This window comes from Pomacea canaliculata, linkage group LG6, assembly GCF_003073045.1.
Source record: "Pomacea canaliculata isolate SZHN2017 linkage group LG6, ASM307304v1, whole genome shotgun sequence".
Lineage (NCBI taxonomy): Eukaryota > Metazoa > Mollusca > Gastropoda > Architaenioglossa > Ampullariidae > Pomacea > Pomacea canaliculata.
This window is the reverse complement of record NC_037595.1, coordinates 30,175,522-30,198,995: the sequence shown is the minus strand read 5'-3', so window position 1 is coordinate 30,198,995 and position 23,474 is coordinate 30,175,522. Positions and strand designations below refer to the sequence as shown.

At 45.8% G+C, this 23,474-nt stretch overlaps 1 protein-coding gene across 1 annotated transcript in view; it reads left to right on the top strand.

The window, feature by feature from the left end:
* LOC112565723 (synaptotagmin-7-like) overlaps window positions 1–23,474 on the top strand; it is an 86,757-nt gene that overhangs the window by 49,113 nt on the left and 14,170 nt on the right. The window contains 1 exon segment of the mRNA XM_025241390.1: window positions 16,169–16,295. Within this exon segment, the coding sequence (XP_025097175.1) occupies window positions 16,169–16,295 (127 nt within the window).

Below are 23,474 nucleotides of genomic sequence, written 5' to 3'. Positions count from 1 at the left end.
TTTGTTTGTTTGTCGATGTCCCAAAGTTTGCCGCACATCCGCTTGACCTGGCCTCATCACTGTGTCTCCGTCAACTGCCTGCAGAAACTACTTCTTTCCCTCATTCCTCGCGCCTGCATCGTCTTGACTGATGACGATCTGTACCAGAACCATACAAAAATCGGGTGGCGAGGTAGTCATTCTGTCAAACACTTATCGAACCACGCATGCGTGGCACTGGTGCGCGCTGGCAGGACTGGATGCACGAGCGCACAGGAGTTTAGCAGTGTGCGAGACTCGGCAACGATCATGGTACTCTAGGGGGGACTGTGTGCTGTTTATACATCACGGCCACAGACAACCAGCGCTGCTTGCTGGCGGCTGGTAGAAGATGGGCTGTCCGCGATGCTACCACAGTCGCCTGCCCGATCCTCTGTTTGTAGACCTCCTGCAGCAGTCCACGTGCTGTTTGTAGACATCCTGCATCGGAGGACCAGCCTACCAGTCATACGAGGCTCGCAGTTCCAAACCAACCCCCTGCTCTTTCTTCCACCTCCACCCCAGGCCCTAGAGGAGGGGTTGCCTCCGACCGCCTCCAGGAGGCAAGAATGACAGTTTGGAGAATACTGCAATGTTAAGTTGCATTGTGTGGAGGGAAATGTTGCAGGATTGAGCAGCCCGGCGCATAATGGCCTGTGATAATTGCCGGCTAACATCGCCGCCTTGCTGTGGCCACATGGACGTGGGACCTGCGGATCGAGGCTAGTTAGCGAGGGCTTGCGTGGCGCGTCTCGCCTCCGAGACTGGCTTCCCAATCAAAGTTAATGAAGCGACACCAGCGTTGATTAAAAGACGGGGCAAGCGGAGGACTGCAGCGGAGGGTCGGTGTTGTTGTGGCGGAGAATTTCCGATGCGTCGAGAAGACGTTGCAGATGCACTGGCGGCCCGCGAGCTGGCTTGACTGCTGCACGATGCATCCGTCTGTGAGCTGCACTCGCCGGCAGGTGCTTCGCCCACCTCTTCGACTCCGCCAACAGGAAGAGGGACTGGCACAGGAAGTCGTGCTCTTCCATGCCTGGCCATGAGTCTTTCTTCACTCCTTGTGCAGCCTTCCAACCATTTTTTGAACAATGCTAGTCGCCCTCTGGGTCGAGTTGGTTTAACAGTTTTGTCAGAGCAGAAGTACAGTTAATGAAAGATGGGAATGTTGTCGGCGCTGTGCTGCTGGTGTGACACTTGTACTTTTTGGACTCAGAGTCTTGTGGAGTTTTGGACTATGTAAATGGTAACTCCTGCGTCTGTGGAACAATTCTGACTGTGTACAATGGGTTTGAGAGCCCCCTGAGCGACCTCATGGGGATTACCCGGAGAGAGATACGGGTGGATTGTTGACTACTCGCATGAGTGCCCGCGTGCTGTGTCCTATTTTCTCTGGTAGAGAGAGCATGGAGGAGGTGGCAGAGTGCCTTTGTGGGTGAGATGTTTCTTGTTTCAACTCATTTAACTCTGTATCACCTACATTCATATTTTCTCCTTTTCCATTCAGGTTTACTGTTGTCGACACGAAAGCTTAGCTAATCCGTTCATCTCTCGATGATTTAGATTTTCTGGAATTGGTCGACAGCTCGCTCAATATGCAAATGTCACAAAGCATGTGTCGACGGTGAAATATTTCCGGTCAAACATTTTGAAAGTGTTTCTGTTTCCAAGTTTCCATTTTCACCGTCATTCCATCTCACACAGAAATCAATATTGTGGGAAAAGATGAAACTGTTTGCACTGCACCCGACAGAAAGGTCAGTCTTCAACTCTTGCTTTATTTCTAGAATTCACCATTATAAAGTCACCTGATGCGAGTTGATTATACGTACTAACTACATGTATATTCCTGAAGCGGTTTTTTCCATTAGCTTATCTAATGTTCTTTAGAAGAAAATGTACAGGTAGTAAAAGAGTATAAAGCCTATATTTGAAATGTGACACGGTCATCACATGACAACAGTTGACTAATTAATTAATTTAATAGTAAAACCTGTCGATACACATTTTATGGGATCAGTAAAATCAGTAGATATACATTTTGTCGCTGAAATTGAGAGTGCAAGTCTGTATGTCAGTGTGTATGCACTATACAAGGAAAAGTCAATAGTGTGTCAGTCTGTCAGTGTGTATGCACTATACAAGGAAAAGTCAATAGTGTGTCAGTCTGTCTGTCAGTGTGTATGCACTAGGACAAGAAAAGTCAATAGTGTGTCAGTCTGTCTGTCAGTGTGTATGCACTAGGACAAGAAAATCAATAGTGTGTCAGTCTGTCTGTCAGTGTGTATGCACTAGGACAAGAAAAGTCAATAGTGTGCCAGTCTGTCAGTCAGTGTGTATGCACTATACAGAGAAAAGTCAATAGTGGGTCCGCCTTGCGGCCATCGATCTCCAGGCCTTGAATACCGGCCGCTGAGGACCAAATGCGCTCGGCCTTCTCTTTCTGACAGTCACAACCCACGAGCCCAATTTTCTGTGTTCGAAGCTCCAGAGAGTGAGAAACAGACTCGACTGCTGATTCCTAAACATTGTTTGTTTATGTGAAAAACGGTATTGATTGGGAGGACCACACAAACGATGTGGTATGTAGTTTTGCTGGAGGCAAGGATGGCGATGTCATGGAGATGATCTGCAGTTTAGCCTCGGTGGCCACTTAGAGCATGTTCCTGGTCATCAACCTTTAGACTCGCCTCCAGCATCTCCTATTCTCATCTTGAGCCACACGTGGGCAAGGAATGAGTTTAGGTGAGGAAGTGGTACGATAGCTGTAGTCATTGTAAGAAAGTGTTTGCTCGCATTGTTCATTATCAAAAAGTGTTTACTCTCAGTAGAGTCTTCATTAACATTTTATCTTTTTCATTCCATGTTTGCATCCTTTTTTAATAAATGATCTACAAGTGTGTTTTATATCCCTGTAAGCATTCCCATTCTTTTAGTAGATAGGTTTGAAAGCGGAATGTTTTTGTATTATTGTGCTCTCAAAGAGCTCCTTGTTTTCTAAGCAAAGGATGTTTTTCATTTCAAATGTTGGCTTCTGTTGGAGCTCCGTAATAAATCTGTCAAATTCTTTTCAAACTGAATGAGCCCGATGGTTCTTGTCCAAGAAAAATGACAGTGAAATGTCCCAGAGATAAAATTAATAGAGCTGCCACGAAATAGAAAGAAAGAAACAATCATAACAATCTACAGGGAGAGTCAAAACCCAAGGGAGCTAGAAGCGGCCATCTTGATTGCTATTCCAACATGTGGCTGTGGTCAAGGGTACGAACAGTTGGAGATATGGCAGATCTGAAGGCTTGTTGGACCTTTTGTCGAATGGCAATGAGATGAGTGTAGCAACATGACAGTGAAAGCAGCTCACGTGCCAAGGTGGTTGATGTCCTGCCAGTCGTGCAACAGCTCAGTACAATGTCCACCCACCTTCCTCGCTAGAGCCTCTGAACCACTCTCACCTACCCACATTCACCCTTGGTTTTTTCAACTTTAAAGAAGAAATGACCATTGTCATGGTGACCTCGCTTCCTGCAAAGGGCAGGGATTGTTTTTCTTCCGAAGAATCGGCCACAAGGGAGTTAAGTGTATTTACCCAGTTCATTGGTAACGGAAATCGTTGAAGGAAGTTTGTGGTCTTTTAGAAGAAAAACTGTTGGTGCCCAAGGTTCTGTTGATAGAGAACAGAGTTTGCTCTGATAATTCTCGCAGGATCGATTCCCCTCGATACGTGCACCGAGCGTCTAGACACCGGCGCCGCGTGCCCTCCGTGTATCACTTCCTCCATCTGAACAGAGCCTGGGGATGGGCTGGCAAACCCAGCAACCACCGTCAAACCCCATTTCCAACTTGTCTACAGTCTGTAACACCAGAAGACGTGGATAATAGATGTTTTATTGACACATGTTTGTGCCTTGTTCCTCCTGTGTGCTCTGGTCCCTGCTCTCAACACTCTCCTTAAGTCCAGCATTATCGCATATCATCGCTGTCGTCGGCAATGTCATCGTCATTGTCTGGGTTTTGAGTGGCTGGCTCCTGTGGATCGTGTCCGGAAATTACAATTACTCAGATAAATTGTGATTACCCAGATAAATCTCTCACATTTGTCATGGGGTGAGACCGAATGGATATCTGAGAACACACACGAAAAAAAATTGCGGTCCTCAAAAGAGGAAGAAAGATTGTGAACTCAGACATGGTCTACAGTGAAGACTGCAAACCCCACACAACGAGACAAAGTGTCCTAGACCTAGATGGCAAACAGCACAAACAAACACGGAGACACTCTACAAGAGTACCCGTTTAAAAGTCCCAGTGGGTAGACATGATCACAACCATAGAAACTTGGATATGAGTGAAACATGACACGGTCTCTATACTCGCGGCTTTATATTCAGCAGTTGGTCACTGAGATGTAATAGCACTGAGCTGTAATAACAATGTGTAATACACCTTTCTCAAGCTACATTTTTATGTCAGAAAGCGGATTGCATAGTTCGGGGAACATTCAATGGCGGACAAAGACACCAAGCAAGATCCGATACAATCCAGCCAACAAACAAAATAATCGGTTTACAGTTAATTTTTGTCAGCAGAGGCTGTCGATCGTATCAGCACCTGTGGATTACAGCAAAATTGTGTGAGCAGCCAGCCAGAACTGAGCCAGACACCGTAGACACACCAGAACAAAAATGTCAGCCAGGCAAGCAGGCACCGTGCATTGACTCCTCCAGTCCAGGAGGGTCATGTGACCCACTAAAGATGTATTTGACTCTGATATGAGGCATAAAATGTGACATTTTTCACTAGGCTAGAAAGGAGAATATAAGGCTATATCATGACAAGGCAGCTAGCCTGTAAACAGATGTCACGAGACGGAGAACTGAACCCCGGACAGTCAACCCTCACTGTTGGTGACAGGCGCTCACCCTCGCGAGGAGGTCTGGTCTCACAAGAACGAATCACGTGATGTCTTAAAGTGTGCAACTGTTTATTTCTTGCCCCGATCCTCCAAATGTGACGGCAGGGAATCCACATAACGGATGATTTAGGAAGAAAAGAGGAAAGGATGACAGACTAAATTTCAAGGGAGATAATAATGGACATATTTTAGCTCTGAGTTATGTCCCCCTCTGTATCACACTGTCATTTCGTGTGACGAGGAATGTTCAATAACGATCCATATTCGGGTGATTATAACAGTATTTCTTTTTATAATTGAGTTTTAATGTCAGGAGTACATGTGAAAATGCTTTATCAATCCTCGACTGTTTTTTTTCCTACGTTTGACCGGACTAAGCAAAATATAAAACTAGACCAGCAATCTTTTCCATTAAGAAAGTGGACTGCAGTTGTCTTTCCAGCTGCCATGGATACTGTGTGATATCAATTGAGGGAGGGCAAATGTATGATGCTTTGTTACCATCCATGGAAATTAAAATTCCGGTGAACAAATGTAAACTACACAAAAAGCCTGCACTCACACACATATATAAAAACCCAGACTAATTCCCTTACCTCGGAGATGCCCCTCAGAGGTTTGTGACAAGGCGAGAATTTCTTTCAAAGGACAAGGGTGAGTTTAATGCGCCATAAAGTTTCCTAAAATCCGGGTGAACACCATTTTCCGCTGGTGAAGCTCCGGCTTACACACGAAGCCTTTGCAATGCCGCGGAATTGTTTTGGTTTTTTTCTTCACTGATTCTTTTCCTTCAAGTCCTTTTCTTTTATTGTAATGCTGTGCTCTCATGTCCGCCGATTACACAGCTCTTAACATTTGGTGGTGTGCAGCTCTCAGCATGCATTTCCTCCAACATCTTCGATCGCCGACAACACCAGGAAGGAGGCAGCAGCACGACCATGTCCAGAAAAAAATTAATGTCTCAGAAAAATTCCGGTTCACACAAATATTACTTCATGAATATGAACTCGGCTCATGGGGATGTCACTCCTCCCGTTTCTCAGACCAGCATGCAGCAAGTTTATTCTCAATCTTATTCTGTGGCATCTGTGTCTTGTAGCACTTCTGACTTATTTTCCATAACTTACTGGAGAGTATACTTAAGTACATTTGGTTGATGTGTATATAAGTGCTGTCTGTCGCTGTGGGGAGGACTTTAGGCGAGATACAAATGTCGACTCAGCTCAAAAAGCTATGTTCCTAGTAAATTTCAATAACAGATTCTGTAAAGACATTGGAATGCTCTCATCATTTGCAACGGGGAGATAACTTAGTTTATAAAAAAAGCATGTTTCAGCTCCCTGCGTGACACAGGATGTTTTGGATTGAGATATAAGCTTATTACAAGGTGCACGAAACTTCAGGTCCTCATTATAAAAGAATATAACTGCGAAAGCTTCGTTGCTTTAAGAAGTTCAACGATTTTTAAATGACATTATCCGCTTTTGAGGAAACTTTTTATTGTTTGAGACTTTGTAACTTGATTTTGAGAAATAAGCTTACAAGTGAGAAATGTGAGATGTTTTGAAAGGAACTCTGATCCCGAGACTTCAATACGATAGATGATGGTGTTCTCTAATGACCGATGATGGTGTTATCTAGTGACATCGAGAATAAGTGTGGTAGATGATGGTGTTCTGTTCTTCAAGGAGAAGGAGACGATGGCAGCCAGGAAGCTTAAATCAAAACCAAAATGTTCTGCTTAATGTGGCTGTGCTAGTCCACCTCCTCCATTTGACATTTTTTTTTGTGTGTGTGTGTGTGTCCCCACGTGACTATGTGGAGGAATGGCGGATGTTTCTATTCGCTAAGGTCTATCTGTTCTGCATATTGTAAATGTGAGTGCTCGTGTGCGTGATTATGTGTTTTCCAGATGTGTTCGTGAGTGAACGACTGTCGGTGTGTTGAAGTTGAAGAGTAAATGAATGCGTGTTAATGATGTCTGTGTGTGTGAGAGAGAGAGAGCACGGACGCACTTGTAGCTACTTGCACGTGCGAGACTTTCTCCAAAGTGATTACTACCGGTAAAACTTAATGGAAGTCATTTGTACCTTTCAGCAAAGTTGTAAAACTGTTTACCAGACCAGTTTTTTGAATTCCAGTGACGTCAGACCGGCGACACTTAAGGTAGTTTGGCCAATGACCCACAAGCTTTCACTATTTGCATTTCGCAAGAGAGCGGTTGATGGCGCAGACGACGTCCCAGGCTGGACTTTATTCGGTTGCCAGGGAGATGAAGTCCAGCTCCAAGACAGACATCTTCTGGAAACAAATTGCCTCAGGAGGAAACGATGCATACAACATGCTTTCTTTGCAGCATTAGGCAACGGTTAATGTACTTTGTTGATGTCATCTGAGGAAATAATTAAACCTCTCCTTTTGTTCTTCTGGTTTTATCCTCCTAGCAGCACAGACTAATGAAAACACATGGATGTCATTGGGAAATAAATGGATTCCGTTTCCTTTGGGACTTGTTTTCGTCACTCGCTCACTTTCTGCGCCATTCTGTCAACGAGAAGATAACTTTCTTGCATTTATGTTACAGGCCATCGGATAAATACTAATGTATATTCTATAAACATGTTGATGGAGTCTCGTTTTGACTGAGCTGTACAAGATTTTACATTTTTGTAACTGTAGTTACCCTTGTACTTTAAGCCACAGTAAATCACACAACCCTTCTTGGAGAAAGGACAACCAGCATTCTCCATCTCTTGTTCCTGAAAGCTTTGTCAGTTTTATGAGTGTACCTGCCTCCAGTCTTGCGGCCATGTTTGACTACATCATCGAAGCCGTGTTTGAGGGTCGGTATGGTCGCTACGAGCAGGTGTCCACAGGGCAGCGAGGGGGAGAGAAGTGGAGCCGTGTAGTGCTAAGCCATCCTCACAGCCGAGTGTATAAACATTCTTGTCAGAAAGCTACCTGCTGAATTTTCAGGTGTTTGCTAAGACAATACAGGCCAAGGGGGAGGTGGGAGGTGAGAGGTGAGGGATGTGGGGTGGGTGAGTGGGAAATCAATCACAGGCTGAAGCCAAAGGTCGAGATAGCCGCCAGCCAATGGCGGAGACCGATTTAATGCACGGCCAGTGGCCCAGACTCCAGCCCCCGACATTCCGGGGCTGGACATCACGTAGTGTCGGAATTGGATGGGCCCTCAGGAACCCTGAGAGTGTCGGGACCCTAGGGGATGGAGGCAGCAATGATCTCAGGTGTGATTATCTGCCCTTTGAGACAGATTATGGTTCTTCTCTTACTTCTGCTGATTCTCTTCCCTTGCTTTTAAAAGGCAAGAACTTTACACACACACACTGATACAATAATCTACTGCTACCTGCAAGTTCCTTGTTTTGGGGTATTAATCTACCCGGTTAGAAATGATACAGAGTGTGCATAGAAATATGCTATTAACATAAAAATATACAACTACGATACATGTCTACATAGACAAAACTCTTGACATACGACAGATACAGCAGACAGTACAGTATTCATGCCACTAGAGTTTTATCCACCCGAATGTTTACACCAAGACACCGTAGTGAATTAAACTACGGCGGCTAAAATAATAAATAAATATGATGTAAAGGTATTTAATGGATTTTTAAATGTCGCCATCATCGATTTTGCTCAGTTATCTACGATTATTGCTGCACATGACTTTGGATATATCACAATCATAAATTTGCGATATGTTATTTACATTCCCCACCCGAGTTTCACGGGTCGAAGGAAACAGGTGGTCGTGAACTGTCTTATCGTCTGCAGCGAAAATTTGATTTTATTTCCGTTGCCACAGGATTCGATCTTCATTGAAGCCGAAGATTGGCCCCAACATCTCCTCACCACGATGGCCTGTAAAATTCAATCACATTTCCCTGCAGACGGTGGGGTGGGTGTCGCCACCTGTTTCTCTCTATTTACCGGAAGCCTGTGAGACCGGCCTGACAGTGTTCGTGTCTCACGCGCTCGCCTTTTTCTTCTCCTCTCCAGTCTTCACTACTAATGCATCTTGTTTTCCTCTTGTTTTTCTACAGTCAAAAAGGAGGCTTTTTCAATGGGTTGTTTAAAAGGTATTTACCACATTGTGTGTCGTTGTCCTAGTCGTAGCTGGTGTGTAGATGTCAAGCATTGTTTTGATGGCCTAATGTGTGCTGCCACCTCCCACTCACCCCACCCGTCTCCTCCCTGTCCACAGTGTGTCACAGCCGCCAGGTAACAGGTGTTCATATCTCATACCTGCGATCGAATGTATATTGTTACCTGTGGTGTGCCAAAGATTAGCGGTTGTGTGCTTTGTATTTAGTGGAAACAAATAATAGAGGTATTTAAACTCACTGACCTGAGGATGGAATAGCCTCCAACGGCTTCCTGGTGTCACGTGAGCATGCTGTGCAATGGTGTTGATGCCACGTGTTAGAGATTCGTGTGCAGCTTGTAGTCAAGATGCTGTCTGTGCTGCTTTGTGTGCTTTGTGTCTGTTTTCATCTTTGTGATTTCACTCACCCTACATGCAGACAGACCTCAGAAAAAAAAAAAGACTTAAAAGCTACGTAACAGCGCGTGCGAATGAAGGCATGCATGGATGCAGTTGCCGGCAAGTGAACCCTGACCCCCGATGTGTGTGAGGCTGATTAATGTGCTTGTGACCAATGCATACATGTATATTATGTTGTGACCTGGTATTTATATGAAGTATTGTGTGAAGTGTGTGTGCCCTGGATGGTGATCATAATTGAATCAGTACAATATGGTGACAGACCGACTGTGACAACTGCAATATATTGTACAGATAATTGTGTAAATGTGTCAGATGGATGTATCCCATAAGCCTGCTGGTGGCAGTGTTAGTGTATCCTGTTCATTATGCGACGTGCACATGTTTGCTTGTCCTTGTGTAAGCTTGTGTGGGCAGCTTGTACCCTTGTCCCTGTGAGCTTGTAGCACAATGTTGGCTGTACACCTGTCCTTGTGAGTTTGTACCAGATTCTTTGTACAGTTGCCTGTATGTGCTTGTATGAACTTGTTGGCTGTTTTCTTTGTCTGCTTGTGTTGGCATTCCTCAGGTAACATTCACTTGTCACATAGTTTCTTGGTCTGTTCACGTGAACACCTGGGATGTAAGGACCAGGCTTAGAACTTCAAAGTCGGAGAATCCTGGAAGTCTGTAAAAATCAGGGTTCCACACTTGACAGGCTGCCAGTCCCCAGCTCCTTGAATTTTGTGTTTCTTTAGACAGTAAATAAATCATAATTCCTATGTTACCATGTTGACCTTCCCATGAAGTAACAAACTTTCAATGAAACATATTATATAAAGTATTTACGTGTATTGATGAATAATAGGAGTATACGTTAGGAAAAAAAATAATTTTCTTGAAGTGGCATCAAGTCTTCACCAGAGAAAACTTGGTTTCTCATCTAACCCTGTATTCCAAGTGCTGGTTATTGCTAATTCCACTGCTGTCGCTGGTACACAAGGCGTATGGCAGACAATGTGGATACATGTGGATAGAAAGAAAGACAAGCTTGAGGTGGAGGACCAGCTGCCACCCGACAGCAAACACAGCCCCGCGTGCACATTGCGAAATACAAATAACAGATGCTTCCTTCAGTCCTCCAGCACTTGTCACACAATGTCCCCTGTGTAGGCGGTCCACCCACATCCTGGCTGATGGGATTTCACACACTGAGTTCTCACTTTGCTTAAATAAGTTCCTAGCCAGTTGGTTTCGGCATCTTTCATTGTTACTGTCATCGTAGGCATGATCATCATCATCATCATCATCATCATCAGACCCTTACCTTTGCTGGTTGTGCTAGATCACATACAAATAACAGCTATATCAACACAAGTATCGATTATCTCATAACAAATACATGTATACATCACTCATAAATGTAGATATTTGATGCGAGAGATTAATGCTTTTCATGTGACTGTTGTCATCTTGTTGCTTCATTTTGTGATGTGTTCATAATTAGATGTTGCTGCATGAAGTCCGACTTTAAATTTGCAAATTGTTGGCAAAAGTTACCCTTTAATGACAGCAAACTCATCAAGTTTCATCTTAATTTTCTTGGGTTTGTAGAAGATATTGTCGTCAACATCACCTGAGGTCGAACAACAAACTTCAGGTCGCATACCAATGACCTTTTTTTCGACTTTTCTTTGCCAATGACTTCGACCGGTGACTTCAGTACAGCCTCGTGTGCAGGGCCTCCTCCTGCTCCTCCCCATTTGTCGATGTCTTTGTACGCGGCGTCCCTCCTTGTCCAGACACTTCCTGATGGCTGCACGAGACTGATATCCTCCTCAGTGCGTGCTGGCTCATTCCTGCCGTAGAAATCCCTTACGTGGCTGTGACGTAAAGGTGACGTTGGCCTGAGACCACGAGAAGATAGCGAGGACATAAATAGGAGAATGCACCAGACTGTTCGTGAAGGCGAGGACGCCGAGGTCCTTAGTCATCTAAATGAAGCTCGTTAGAGCTCGGTCGCCTGCGCTGTGATGTCGTCTGGACAATCACGTCTTGCACAATGCTTCTGGTCACTGGACTGGAGACAAATGAGGGGATGTAGCATGGCGATTATGCATTCTTCTCCTCACCATCTTGCGGCCACTCGGTGCACTTTGCTACCAGACAATGTGCTTCAAGTCATGGCCGGACACACCTTGGTCTGAAACTATGACTATGTTCTTCACTCCCCGAAATCTTCAGTTCTAGAATGTAGGAAATCCATTTATAACGTTTTTCCTATCGAAACACCACTTTACATACACCAACACCACTTTTACACCAAACCCAAGTCTTCTACTAGTGTATGACAGCTTGCTATTTCTCTTTTATGCAAATTATCTTTCCTGTACTTATAAACGTATCATTTTCACTGGAATGTAGGTGATAAGTAATAAAGCAAGACCCACTGGTTCATTTGACAGCTGATCTTATTGAGACTGAAACTATCTTGAGGGAAAAGACCGTCTGTAATGAAATTATGGATATTACAGGCATTACGCTTCTTTCGATCTGTGATTCGAGGGAGAGATGGCGGCAGGACCTAAATGGATTACTGTGTCTGGAGCTGCCTCCAAGGAGATTTCGGTTAGAGCAGCCGCGCACGGAATCAAAATAATATACTTAACATGTGCATGCAGCTTCCACCAGACTTGGGCCGAGCACAGTTCCAGTGTTTTGCAGAGTCGGCCACAGAAGCAACATCGTCAGTCAACATCTGCACTTTGTGGGTGACCTGTGCAGAGTCACGTGTTTGAGTTTGAACTCACTTCAACATCCAACAGTGAGTCATGTGCCCGAGTTGACCTCTCTACCAATCTGGAAAAGTTTAGACAAACATTTCTGTCCTGTCGTGAAGCTTCCCTGTTATATCAGCATCACAAAGACCCGCAAATATTGCTGTCTGTGTAGTTGCGTCCCCTGGCCTCTCAGTCACCTCCCCTGACAGGTGATTCAGTCCTTTGGGTGTCTAGAGAACTTGAAAATAGCAGGCGGTGAGTTCACTGAGAAAATAGTCCAGACGGAGTCTGGTGGCTTTCTAAATTATTTACTCACGGAAAAGATTTCATCATCAGGGTGGACATAGAGTAAAAGCTGTACCTACCCTGCTGGTGATGAAAGGTGGGAATAGCTTCACGATTTGCGCCTTGTTATAAAATTTTATTTCAAAACCGTAGCTTGGTGACATCAATGATTGTGTGTCTGCGTGTGTGTGTGTGTCTGTGAGTGTGTCGATGTGTATCTGCAGTTGTCTGTGTGTCTGTGGCTCGTTGGATTGTGATCTCTCCTGACTGGCGTTTTTTTTTTTCATTTACAAGTCCTGCCATGGGACACGGTCATGTGACAATCGATTCATCAGAGTGGGATTTCCTGGCAGCCTGTATGGTCACATTCCTGTCACACAGGAAACACAGCACCACATGCACAGACATCATGCTTCCCTAGGCTCTCTCTGCAATTTTCTGTTTCTCTCTGCAGTTTATCATCTTGCTAATGGCACGTCTTTCTCTACCAGCATCCAGTCCGGCAGATAAAGAAATCCACGCACGCAGCTCGTGCTCAACTGCCTGCATTACAATGAACTTTGCGAAATCGCCATGAAAAAAGGAGATATCTGTCGATATTATCATGGAATATGGAACAGTTCTGCTGGGGTGGTGCTACCTGTAATCACGCAGGCATTCAGGACTGGGTGGGTGTCTGCTGACCCCGTGTGTCCAGTTCACCATGACACGGTCACCGTCCCTGGAGGCCTGCACGTCGGACATTCGGAAGGCGATGGGTATCTGGGGGCAAGGCTCAACGAGAGAAACACCGACTGCAAAAGTGAACGAAATCAGATAAAGGAAATTATGTGGTGACCTGTGAACTTTCACAGATGGCAGGGGAGTAGAGATTACTGAAGAACTTCTCCTCATCGCCTAGACTGGCCAAGGGATTGACGATGATGATGATTTTTTAAAATTTAATTATTGTGTAGAGAAAAGTATTATTTAAAAGCAAATTTTACATTATTACAAATTATTGGAAGAACATATAGATATAAAAGTAGTATTAAAATGGTCTGTCAAGTTTGCTGACCTTTAACCTCTCTTACGCCATCTACAGTTACAGCGGTACTCTTATGTTTTGCATATTATAATGTCTGTCTATGCGTACGCGTGTGTTGACACCTGCTACACCGACAACCTGACGTCCATTCCTCTTGTATTTTCCATGCAAGTCTTGGTGTGCGATGCTCAACCTCTCCACCCGCTGGTAAAGACCTTCTGGTCAACCTAACCCGAGGACAGGATCCTGTCCACTCCCTCGTGTAGGCGTGAGAGCGTCTGTGTGGGTGCGTGCGTGCGTTTGTGTGCGTGCATGACAGATGGGTAATGAGAGTTTACAATCACTGTTTACCTAAAGGCAGGATTAGAAAACAAAGTCGTTATATCCGCCAAAGGGGGGAAGGTGGCGAGATATGGCGGTGCGATGACACGAGTGAAGCCAGCGGGAGGGAAGCCGTTGATGCTCGTGCGACAAGCAGCCCCCCCCATCCAGCCGCTGTAATCAGTTACCTGGCCGTACAGCAGGGAGCTGTTCAGGCGCAGCACGTGGTCACGTGACCATTGCAGCAAGTTCGCGACAGGTGAATCCCATCAAGTGGCGAGAGCGACGCCTGTTGCCCACACCACGCAACCTCTCTCCACAGTCTGCTTCGTGCACAGCGACCACGACAACCACTGTTACAGGGGTGTTACTTCAACCACGACAACCACTGTTACAGGCCCGTTACTTCAACCACGACAACCGTTGTTACAGGCCCGTTACTTCAACCTGCCTCCCTCTGTTGTTTCATTTTGCCGTTTGTCATCACAAGCCTTTGTCATCACCCTGACCCCACTTGGAAGGTTCATCATTTGCTGCCAACCTCTTCATCAGTGTCTTGGTCGTGGGTCTCTGACATTTTGTTACAATGTTGTCACAAAGTAGTCTGTCGGTTCCCTGGAGTTCAAGGGTCACGTGTTTGTGATCAGCTGACCTTTGTAACGCCAGTCATTAGTCTTGGTGGTCAGTTTTGTGTCAGCCTGCTGTTTTGTCTTGTAGTTGGTCTTGTGTTTTATTTTGTAATACAATATAACTCTTGGCTAGTTCGTTAAATTTTACACTTTATTAGTCATAAAAGATAGACAATTATATGTCAACAAAACAATTTTTTTTACTAAACAACACGAATATGAGAGGAGAAAATAATAAGTGTTCTTTTGGTTTTATTTTTGTACCAACAACCTCCTGACACTCGTTTCAAAGTTTGTTATTTCTTCTTTGCACACCTCAGGGGCTCTCCAGATACCAGGTATGACATATTGCTGTTTCTCTGTATCGTCCTGACTGCATGTCACTGTATCATAGCGTGCACCTGAGTCTAGTGTGTCAGGTGTTGTGTTGCTTCACACTTCAACTTTCGTTTGCATGTCCTTCTGTTTGAGAACATTTCTCCAGGTGTTTTATTTTCACAGTTTTCACTCAGTATTTTGTTTTTGTGCAATAACAACACCCGCCACTGCCTCGTTCTTGCTTACATCAACATCTGCAACAGCTGTACAACTGGTCAGGACAGCAGCATCGAGGTCTGGGTGCTGTGCAGCAGTTTCTCGCATCCTAACGAGGGCGAAATGATGTGTGTACAGTTAGTATCAACAAGATCAACCACCATGTTGGGCGGTCCCTTTAATGTCGGCAGCTCGTGCGTCACGTGGTCGAGACTCCGGACACGGACACTTCAGTGAGGTGCACGTTATCTGTGCAGGTGTTGAAGTCTGATGCAGGGTGGTTCTGCAGGCTGGTCGATAGAACTGGTATAAAACGGTCGGCCCTGTGTGGCTGTGTGTCAGTGTTCGAGGCCCTGCCGCCGCTCGGGGGACGTGCGCCTACTGCAGCAGCAGCAGCAGCAGAGAGTGGTGCGGCGCGGCGATGGTGTGACGCTGGTGTTGCGATGGTGTGACGTCCGTGCTAACGATGAGGATGTGCTGCTGTGGCGGTTGCGGCTGCCTGTGGTGCGTGAGACGTGGCGCTGTCACGCACGTTCACTGATTGCCTGGCGCGCGCGTGCGTCAGTGCATGTGCGTGCGTGCGTGTGGTGTTGTGGTGTGTCCGTGTGCTCGGTGTTGTCCACCTGCTGCTGATGCGTCACTAATCGCGAAATGGGACTTTGTTTGTGATAAACATGTTTATGGGCTGTCAGTGCGTGTGTTTATGCCAGAAGGGTTTGTTTTACGACTTAAAGTGTTTACGTACGGTCAAAGTTTGTTGTTGTTGTTTTGAAACGTGTTAGTGCACGATAATCGTGTTTATTTTTGTGGAAGTAGTGGCACATTTTCAGACCATACATCAGTGCTACAGATTAAGTGTTAACTGCTGTAGAGGAAGATGATGTTTAAACTGTTTACTGGTATTCATGACTGTGTGTTGAGTGCGTGCAGCTGTGACTGCCTTTAGCTAACAGTTAAACAGTCTGTTATCTCTTTATATCGTTAACGCTATGTACATGAGTGTGTGCGTGTGCAATTCTGTCCCAGCGCCATCTTCCCTGAGGCCGGAAGCTGGTTTTTTACACAATAACTTAGAAGAACAGTACAAGATTGTCTTGTAAGAACTACGAGTGACCCCGATGAACTCTAGTCGTCTTTTTTCTTCCTCAGGTTCGAGCGCCCAGAGCGCAAGATGGTTTCCGAGCACGTGCAGCCCACCCCAGGCTCGCAGACAGCACTTAACCAGCAGCTGGGCATCAGGGACACCCGGGACTACCAGACCATGGGCATCACACGGGTACGTCTGACCACTTTCATCGTCACTATTCTCTATTTCTTTCTGAGTTTCCTTCTCGAAATCAAGCCTTGTTCATCCACCTGTAACGAGTCTATGCTGGAATCTGAGCGTAAGACATTCCAGTGTGTGCAAACCCGGGTTTCATCCGGGTGACGGGTGAACAACCAGGTCACGTCCAAACAGCAAGAAGACCACAAGGATCCTGAACCAAGAAATGCATAGAAATGCATGTATGCTCAAATTGTCAGTTTGTGCGGCACTGATAGACACCAGACTCCAGGCCAGAGGCGAGTAATTCATGGCTACTTGCTCAACTGGTGGACATTCCGAGGCTAAAATAGGTTTGCTGTACCCACTAGGTTAGAAAATCTATATTTGTGTTCGCCAGACCTCCATCTGCTTCCGATCACAATGCAAACGGCGTTTATTTATACCTGAACTTGTTGCCGTGTCCACGACCATCTGTCGTCACGGACCCACGACGACTGCGTGAATAATTCCGCCGATAAGTTCTTGGCGCAGTCACTCCGCCCATCGGCCGCAAATTGAACACCTAGTGGGTGTCTCCCAGGACTGTCGTCTGCTGCGCACCAGTGATGACTTCTTACTTCTGTCTGACAATGATTATCACGGTTCTCCACTCTTGTCTGGCGAGGGCACAAAACTAACATCGCTATTAGTCTGTGTGTGTGTGCGCGCGCGTGCATCCTCGGGATAGAAATCGTGTTTTGGAGATGTGGGGATGTCAGGTAAGCCGGCTTTACCACTTGGGCAATAATAGACAAGACTAGCAGACCTGTGTATATCACCTCGCTTTCTTTGATTGTGTATTATGTCACTGAGATCACACATGCCGATCAAAGCAGCTTTTCGTTCCAGTCCAGTGAGTTTCTGTCGGAGTCACGTGTAACTTCGCTTCATTTCCTTCCCAGCGCCAGGAGGAGGCGCGTGGCTTACTGGCGTTTCTCTGCCAGTCCCTGGAGGAAATGAAACTTTCACGAGCTTTGTTTGCTTGGTCCTTCTTTGGCCAAACCAAGTCCAGTTTGAGGAGCTGTTTGTAGGCAGCCGAGAGTTTTTTTAAAAAAAAATATATGACAGATCGCTGGCCTGGTGATCGATGTCGGTAAGAATAGAGAGAGTGGTGCGCGTGCGTGGGATCGATCCTTGGCGTGCTGCGAGTTGTAATGAGCTTCTGCTGCTCGGTCTGTTTGTCTTGTACAGAAATATAGTCTTTGATGTCTTTTACTGAATATTCTAAACTCGCTTCAATGTTCTAACTAGACATAACTATCTACCCTTGACAGTTATACAATCAGAGTTGTGTGGTCTTACAATAAAATGTCAACACCCAGTAGAAGTGAAACCTGCTCAAGCTTCTTGAATGTAAAAATGCAGATGTAAGTAAGGTCTACACCCGGAGTTAAACATTTAAGGAAGATATAACTCGAAGTTCACATGCAGCCTTCACTGTTTTATTCTTCATTTGTTTGTGTGTGGGTGAGGTGGGAGCTGGTCCCGCATCAAAGTGTAAGACAGAGACATGATGAGCCTCGACCTCACTCCACTTAAGCTGATACACACTTGTTTCGCTGCCAGACTCTTGACACCACCAAAGCGATTGTTCCAGAATAACGGAGGCAGTAAAAAGTGTCTCTGGCGGCAGAAGGCGACAAGAGGAGAAAGGGGGTGAGGCACCATGAAGTGGAATGTCTGGTCGCCGACTAATTTTTCACGGAATTTTTCTGAACACCTTCACAAGACATCGGTCGGTCCTGCGGGCAACGGTGCATGGCGGGATCGGACTGTGGTCGCCCATGCTCACAGACCTGCGTGTGCTCTGGCACAGAACAGCGCTGTCATGGCAACCAACTTATCAGTACTCAGATAATTCTGGTCTGCTTCAAAGGCAGTAAAATAACGATCATATAATCATTAGGCAGTATGATCTGAAGTGTAATTATCTACAATGCTGTTGAGTGTCATAGATGGGGTAGTACACGCAGCTGAAGCGTTGACGGGTGTGAGGTCATGACCCACCCTGATAACCCCACAAATAACAGGAAGCAGGCGGGGTCAGCTTCCATCGCGGGGTAATCAGGGGTCAGCATGGGAGGACATGGTTGTATATCGTCACGCAGTTCCTCGGCGTCTGCTGACATAGCAATCAGAGTCAGCGGCAACCACAACATTCTCCTAACAACTACCAAACAATGATGGCGGCCGTTTTCTGTCTTTTTTTTTTCACTTAGTTGTAGAGGGTTTTTTTTTTTACTGTTGGCAGTAGAAGTCAGGAGCACATTGACAAACCTGACCAAAACACTGACAGGGCCAACATATGGACTGAGGACCAGCACTGGCAACAACATGATCATGGCTACCAGCAACAGGGAATCTGAGATCCACATGAACGGACTACAGCTCGAGGCGAGGGAAGGATGATGTACGATATTCGTCGTTCGCCTTTCTGCTCATCATTTTACTGTTTGTAGCTGAAACGAACCAATGACCTTTGACTTATGTTTCCGACTGCATTTGGTGTCTAGTTCTCCCCGCAGAAGACAGGGATGGAATTCCCAGGAGCCTCCTCCTCGGGCAAGTAGTTGAAATCACTGATCAATAGTTGGAGGAGCGGTGCCCCCAGCTCCAGGACATCCTCTCTCTCAGCCTCAATTTTATTAACAGCGCCGCGAGCTTTCAAAAGGCTCGTCTGCTTGTTCACAGCAGCGTGTCCGACTACTGACTCTTTTTATTTTTTATATTGTTTGTCAAGCTGTCACATCTTCTGTAGAAAATAAAAGCTAATGCCAGCCATCTGTCACGGGACTTGTGAACCTGGTTTCAAAAGACACTTTCATCCCTTTACATTCGGTTTAATGGTGTTACCATTGGGGACACACGTGGTGATGGTATTGAACCGATCGTCCTGCTGGTCCTGCTCAAGACTTCATTCTTCATTCTTCATTCTGACGATGTTTCGACTGAAAGCAACAGGCAACCAGAAAACTAGCAACATTCGCGGGCAGTGATGGGGGTCGGGGAGGAAGGGGAGAGAGAAGAGTGACATCAGTAACAAGTCCTTGTCCTATGGAAGGTCCTCCTCCTGGTCAACACATTCCAAGCTGTAGAAATCAGGAGAACTAGGGGACGTGTGTGATTGGCTGGCGCTGTCAGAACCTGACCCCTGACCCATTGGTTCCCGGTGAGACTACTTGAATAACATGACTGATGCTAACATTACAGGGTGTGACCTGAAGGATAGAAATGGGGTCTGACAAGAGGTCTGAGAGACTGCCATTGATTTACTGTATGTCTGACTGTCTGATGTTTGTTTATCTCCTCGCGTCGTCTGCTTTTTTGTTTCTTTATTTGAGCAGCAGCCACAACAATTTTCTTCACAGAGGAAATGTTCACAAATAAGAAGTTCAGAAGCGGACTGCAACTGTTCACACATCCCTTGATTGCGTCTTTCATTGATTTATTATGGCGAGTTCACGGACTGAACTTAGTGAACTGTGATGTAGACATCCTCACTGTCAACAAGAGGCACTACTGCTGTTGCTGTCACTGACTGCACGCCCTTTATTGCCTGATTTTCTTTTGCACTCTTGTTGTTTTGCAAATTAATTCAGCTGCTGCTCATTCATCTACCATATTATCTTTATACTTCTCTAGCAGCTGAAAACAATGGACAAACTGCCCCTGGATCTGACTTCCAGACCTCGTCTTTGCACCGCTGCGAGAAGACGAAATGAGAAGACCTCCATCGTGTCGTGCAGGCCTCATCAGGCGGATTCTTAGGAAGATTTATGAACAATATTATCGGGACAACTGCTGACAGCCTCGCAACAAAGCTGCCAATAATGTTGTCTTTTGTCATACTTCATAAGACTTCAGCGGATGAGTTATTGATTGCCAGGCCATGTTTATTTATGTACCCCATGCTTCTATATTCAGCCTCGACACGTGTTGACCCCCAGCTGCCTCTCTTTGACAAGATGCCCTCATGCGTAAATTATTAATTTCAGCTGATGATTAATCTGACAGTTATGTGAGATCATGTCAGCGTGACCTAGCAATGGGACCACACAACAACTCGAGTGTTGACTGAGTGTTGACTTTGTAGGCGGGATGCTGATGTACATCAACTGTGACAGATGCCAGTCACGGATGTAGGAGGAGCAGACGTCGAGGCCAACAAAATATAAAAACAGGTTTGGCTTCGTCTGGGGTTGACACGTTGTTGAGGACGTTGATGGCTCAGGAAGCATGCCCAAGAGTTGACCAACAGATGAGGAAGGTGTGGTTGAAGCTTTACTGATGATGTGTGTGACCGCCGTGTACTGAACACGGAGTGTGGAGGAGAACACGAGTTGCTGTGGACAACAGAGAGAATTCCTCACAAAGGTGTGGCCAGGTGGGCGGGCGGACGGTTTGCGTGCGTGCACTGCTGTCTGAGGGACTCGATGGCTGAGCGGTGAGCCTGAGGCACTCTACTCCGCCATCTTGCTTAATGATCCGAGGATAGGGCGAGACGAGTGGGAAGACGATTAGTTATTAATCACTGCATTCACGAATCACGTGGGAACACGTGATCTTGCTGTCATTCCATGCTCTTTGATCAAAAGGTAATGAAAGTCCTCACTCTTCTTGCTTGAGGACACCTTTCTGGAGAAAGAACCCTAGAATAAAATAAACAGACTCAAATAAAAGCTGTGTGGGTGGAGGGTAGGTGCACAGTTAACCTAGTAACATACTTGTCGGGTCAACTGCTACTAGTTGATGAGTATCGGCGCTGATTGTTGCAATCTTGCTACCACCACTAGAAAGAACATGGAGGGCTAATCTTGTAGAATGGAAAATTAAAGGGTAAGACATGCGTGAACAGTATCCGACTCTGAAGATACAATCCTGATAAAACTTCATGCCTGTATGGCACCGATGTGTGTCAAGCACTTACTGAAGAATCCTCCCTCCTGCTCTGACCTCAGAAGAGCCAGCCAGCAGACAGGTTCTTTTCTCGAGGAGCCGCGGAATTTACAGCTCAGATAAAAATCGACAGAAAAATTAGCAAACAAGCATCGTGAAAGGTGCTTTCTGTGGCTGAGGACAAGTGCTGGGCAAACAAAGGATGAGGAGCACGAGTGTGGAACGGTATCCAAGGAAATGCGGCAACGACTTCCTCAAAGATTGTCCTGCTCGGGGAGGGTGTTGGGCGCAGACTATGGCAGACACCCTTTGTAATTTTGAATAATTCTCCTGGTGTGTGTGCGCTTACTCATCATTAAGCTTTGTGTGTCTGGAGGAAACAATTGCAAATAGCCTGTGGATTGTTCTGGTCTTGTATAAAGTCGTCACGCCCATGACAGTGGCACAAACAACCATCTGTAGCCTGCTCATGTAGACAAGCTTCTGGACCTCCTCCAGCAGACTGAGCACCTAAAGCAATGACTACTTCACAGTATTCGGGTTCTTAAAGGCTACAAAGTCAATTTTACCAGAAACTTCCCATTGCATTGGCGACCTCAGTCGTAGCCATGATGTCTCCCGTTATCCCCACCCCCACCTCCGTGCACTTCGGTCACCCCCCCTCCTTGTCCTCCCGGTACCCCCACGCCCTTTGTGCCGACACAAACATCACGTGCCGATACAAGGACGGGGAGGAGATCGATTCCCACATTTCATGCATTGAATACAAGATGGCAGAAGTTTTACAGGACGTTAGCGGAATTGTACAGACCCTTGTAGAGCATTCCATCCTCGGAGAAATGAAGCTTGAGCAGAAACCATGGCAGAGAGCAGTAAAGCACGAAATGAAACAGAAACAAAAATACAAATTCAGAAACTGTAGAAGTGTTCATGAAACATAAAAAGCTTTAACTGCATGTATGACAAAAGCATCAAAGGCAGAACATCTACGAGAAAAAAATGATAACAGCCGTGACAGGGGGAGGTGTGGTGGTCTGTACTCGCCCTCCCTGACAACCTCACGTGAAATATCCACTTATCTCACTTGAAGCCACAAAGATGTTTTCTATTTATATAGTTTATATTGGAGGTAAGTGTGAGTGGCATACTGTCACTAGTAACCAGCTAGCAGAGGTAATAATTATGATGTACAACACCAGCCATCAGTTAATATCGTTTTGACAACAGCAGCTTTCAAGTCGACATTTCAGTATCGTGACAGGCCTGGAGGGTCTCTAGGGGGCATCAGGACGAGTGGTTCTCGTGTGTACAACCCTCGTCTGCCCGACTCCAGTCCGGCGAGATCAGGCGGCGCTGGCGGCATTGCGAAATCCTGGCGCGTGACACGTGAGGGCCGCCATGTTGTGGGTGCTGCTTGACCGTGGTGTAGCCACACACACAAACACACGCACAAACACACAAACACACACACTACGAGAAGAAGAGAAAAGCCCAGTGGCGTTGTCAACTCTGCGAGACGAGGACACGTGGCAGGAGCGGGAGGCCTGCAGGAAAGACAGCGTTAGTTCAGATTTCCGTGTGGTCGCTTATCTCCCTGTGTCGTGTCTTGCAATCTTCATCATTTCGTCCATCGATCTTTTCATTTCTTCAGTAAACGGTCCACATCCCTCGTTTACAAGCGTTAAAGTATTGGGTGCGCGTGGACCGGAAAGGTGACGGCGAGTTCTCAGGAACTGCAGATGACTGGTCACTTGTATTGGGAATTCAGGAAAACATTGCCGGCGTTAGAGAACTTAAGGACCGAGGGAAACAATAACACTTAAATTCATGCAAAAGCTTGTGTGTTGGTCTCGGTGGCACTGCCATCATCTCGCGTGCACGTGAAGAACGCAGCAATGAGCCAGTGTAGCCATGGTACAATATACTGTACCTTTCTCTTACCATTGTATGTAGCATTATGTTGACAGTCATGCACATTATAATGATATAGTCTCCTTCCGGTTTTCTTCTCGAAAATGTTTCCTACACTGTTGTTTGAAGCAAGGATGACACTCGTGTCTGCTTACCTTTTGTTTGAGTCCACACTAACTGTGGACAGCATCATTAGTCTAGTCTTCCATTATTGTAAGAATTGTCATTGTCAGTTGTCATTTCATCATCGCCAGACTAAAGTTTCCTGATTATGAACAGTCCAGACTCTTCGTCGTTCTAAGCTTCATGGGGTTGATGATGATGATGTTGGCGAGCTTACAG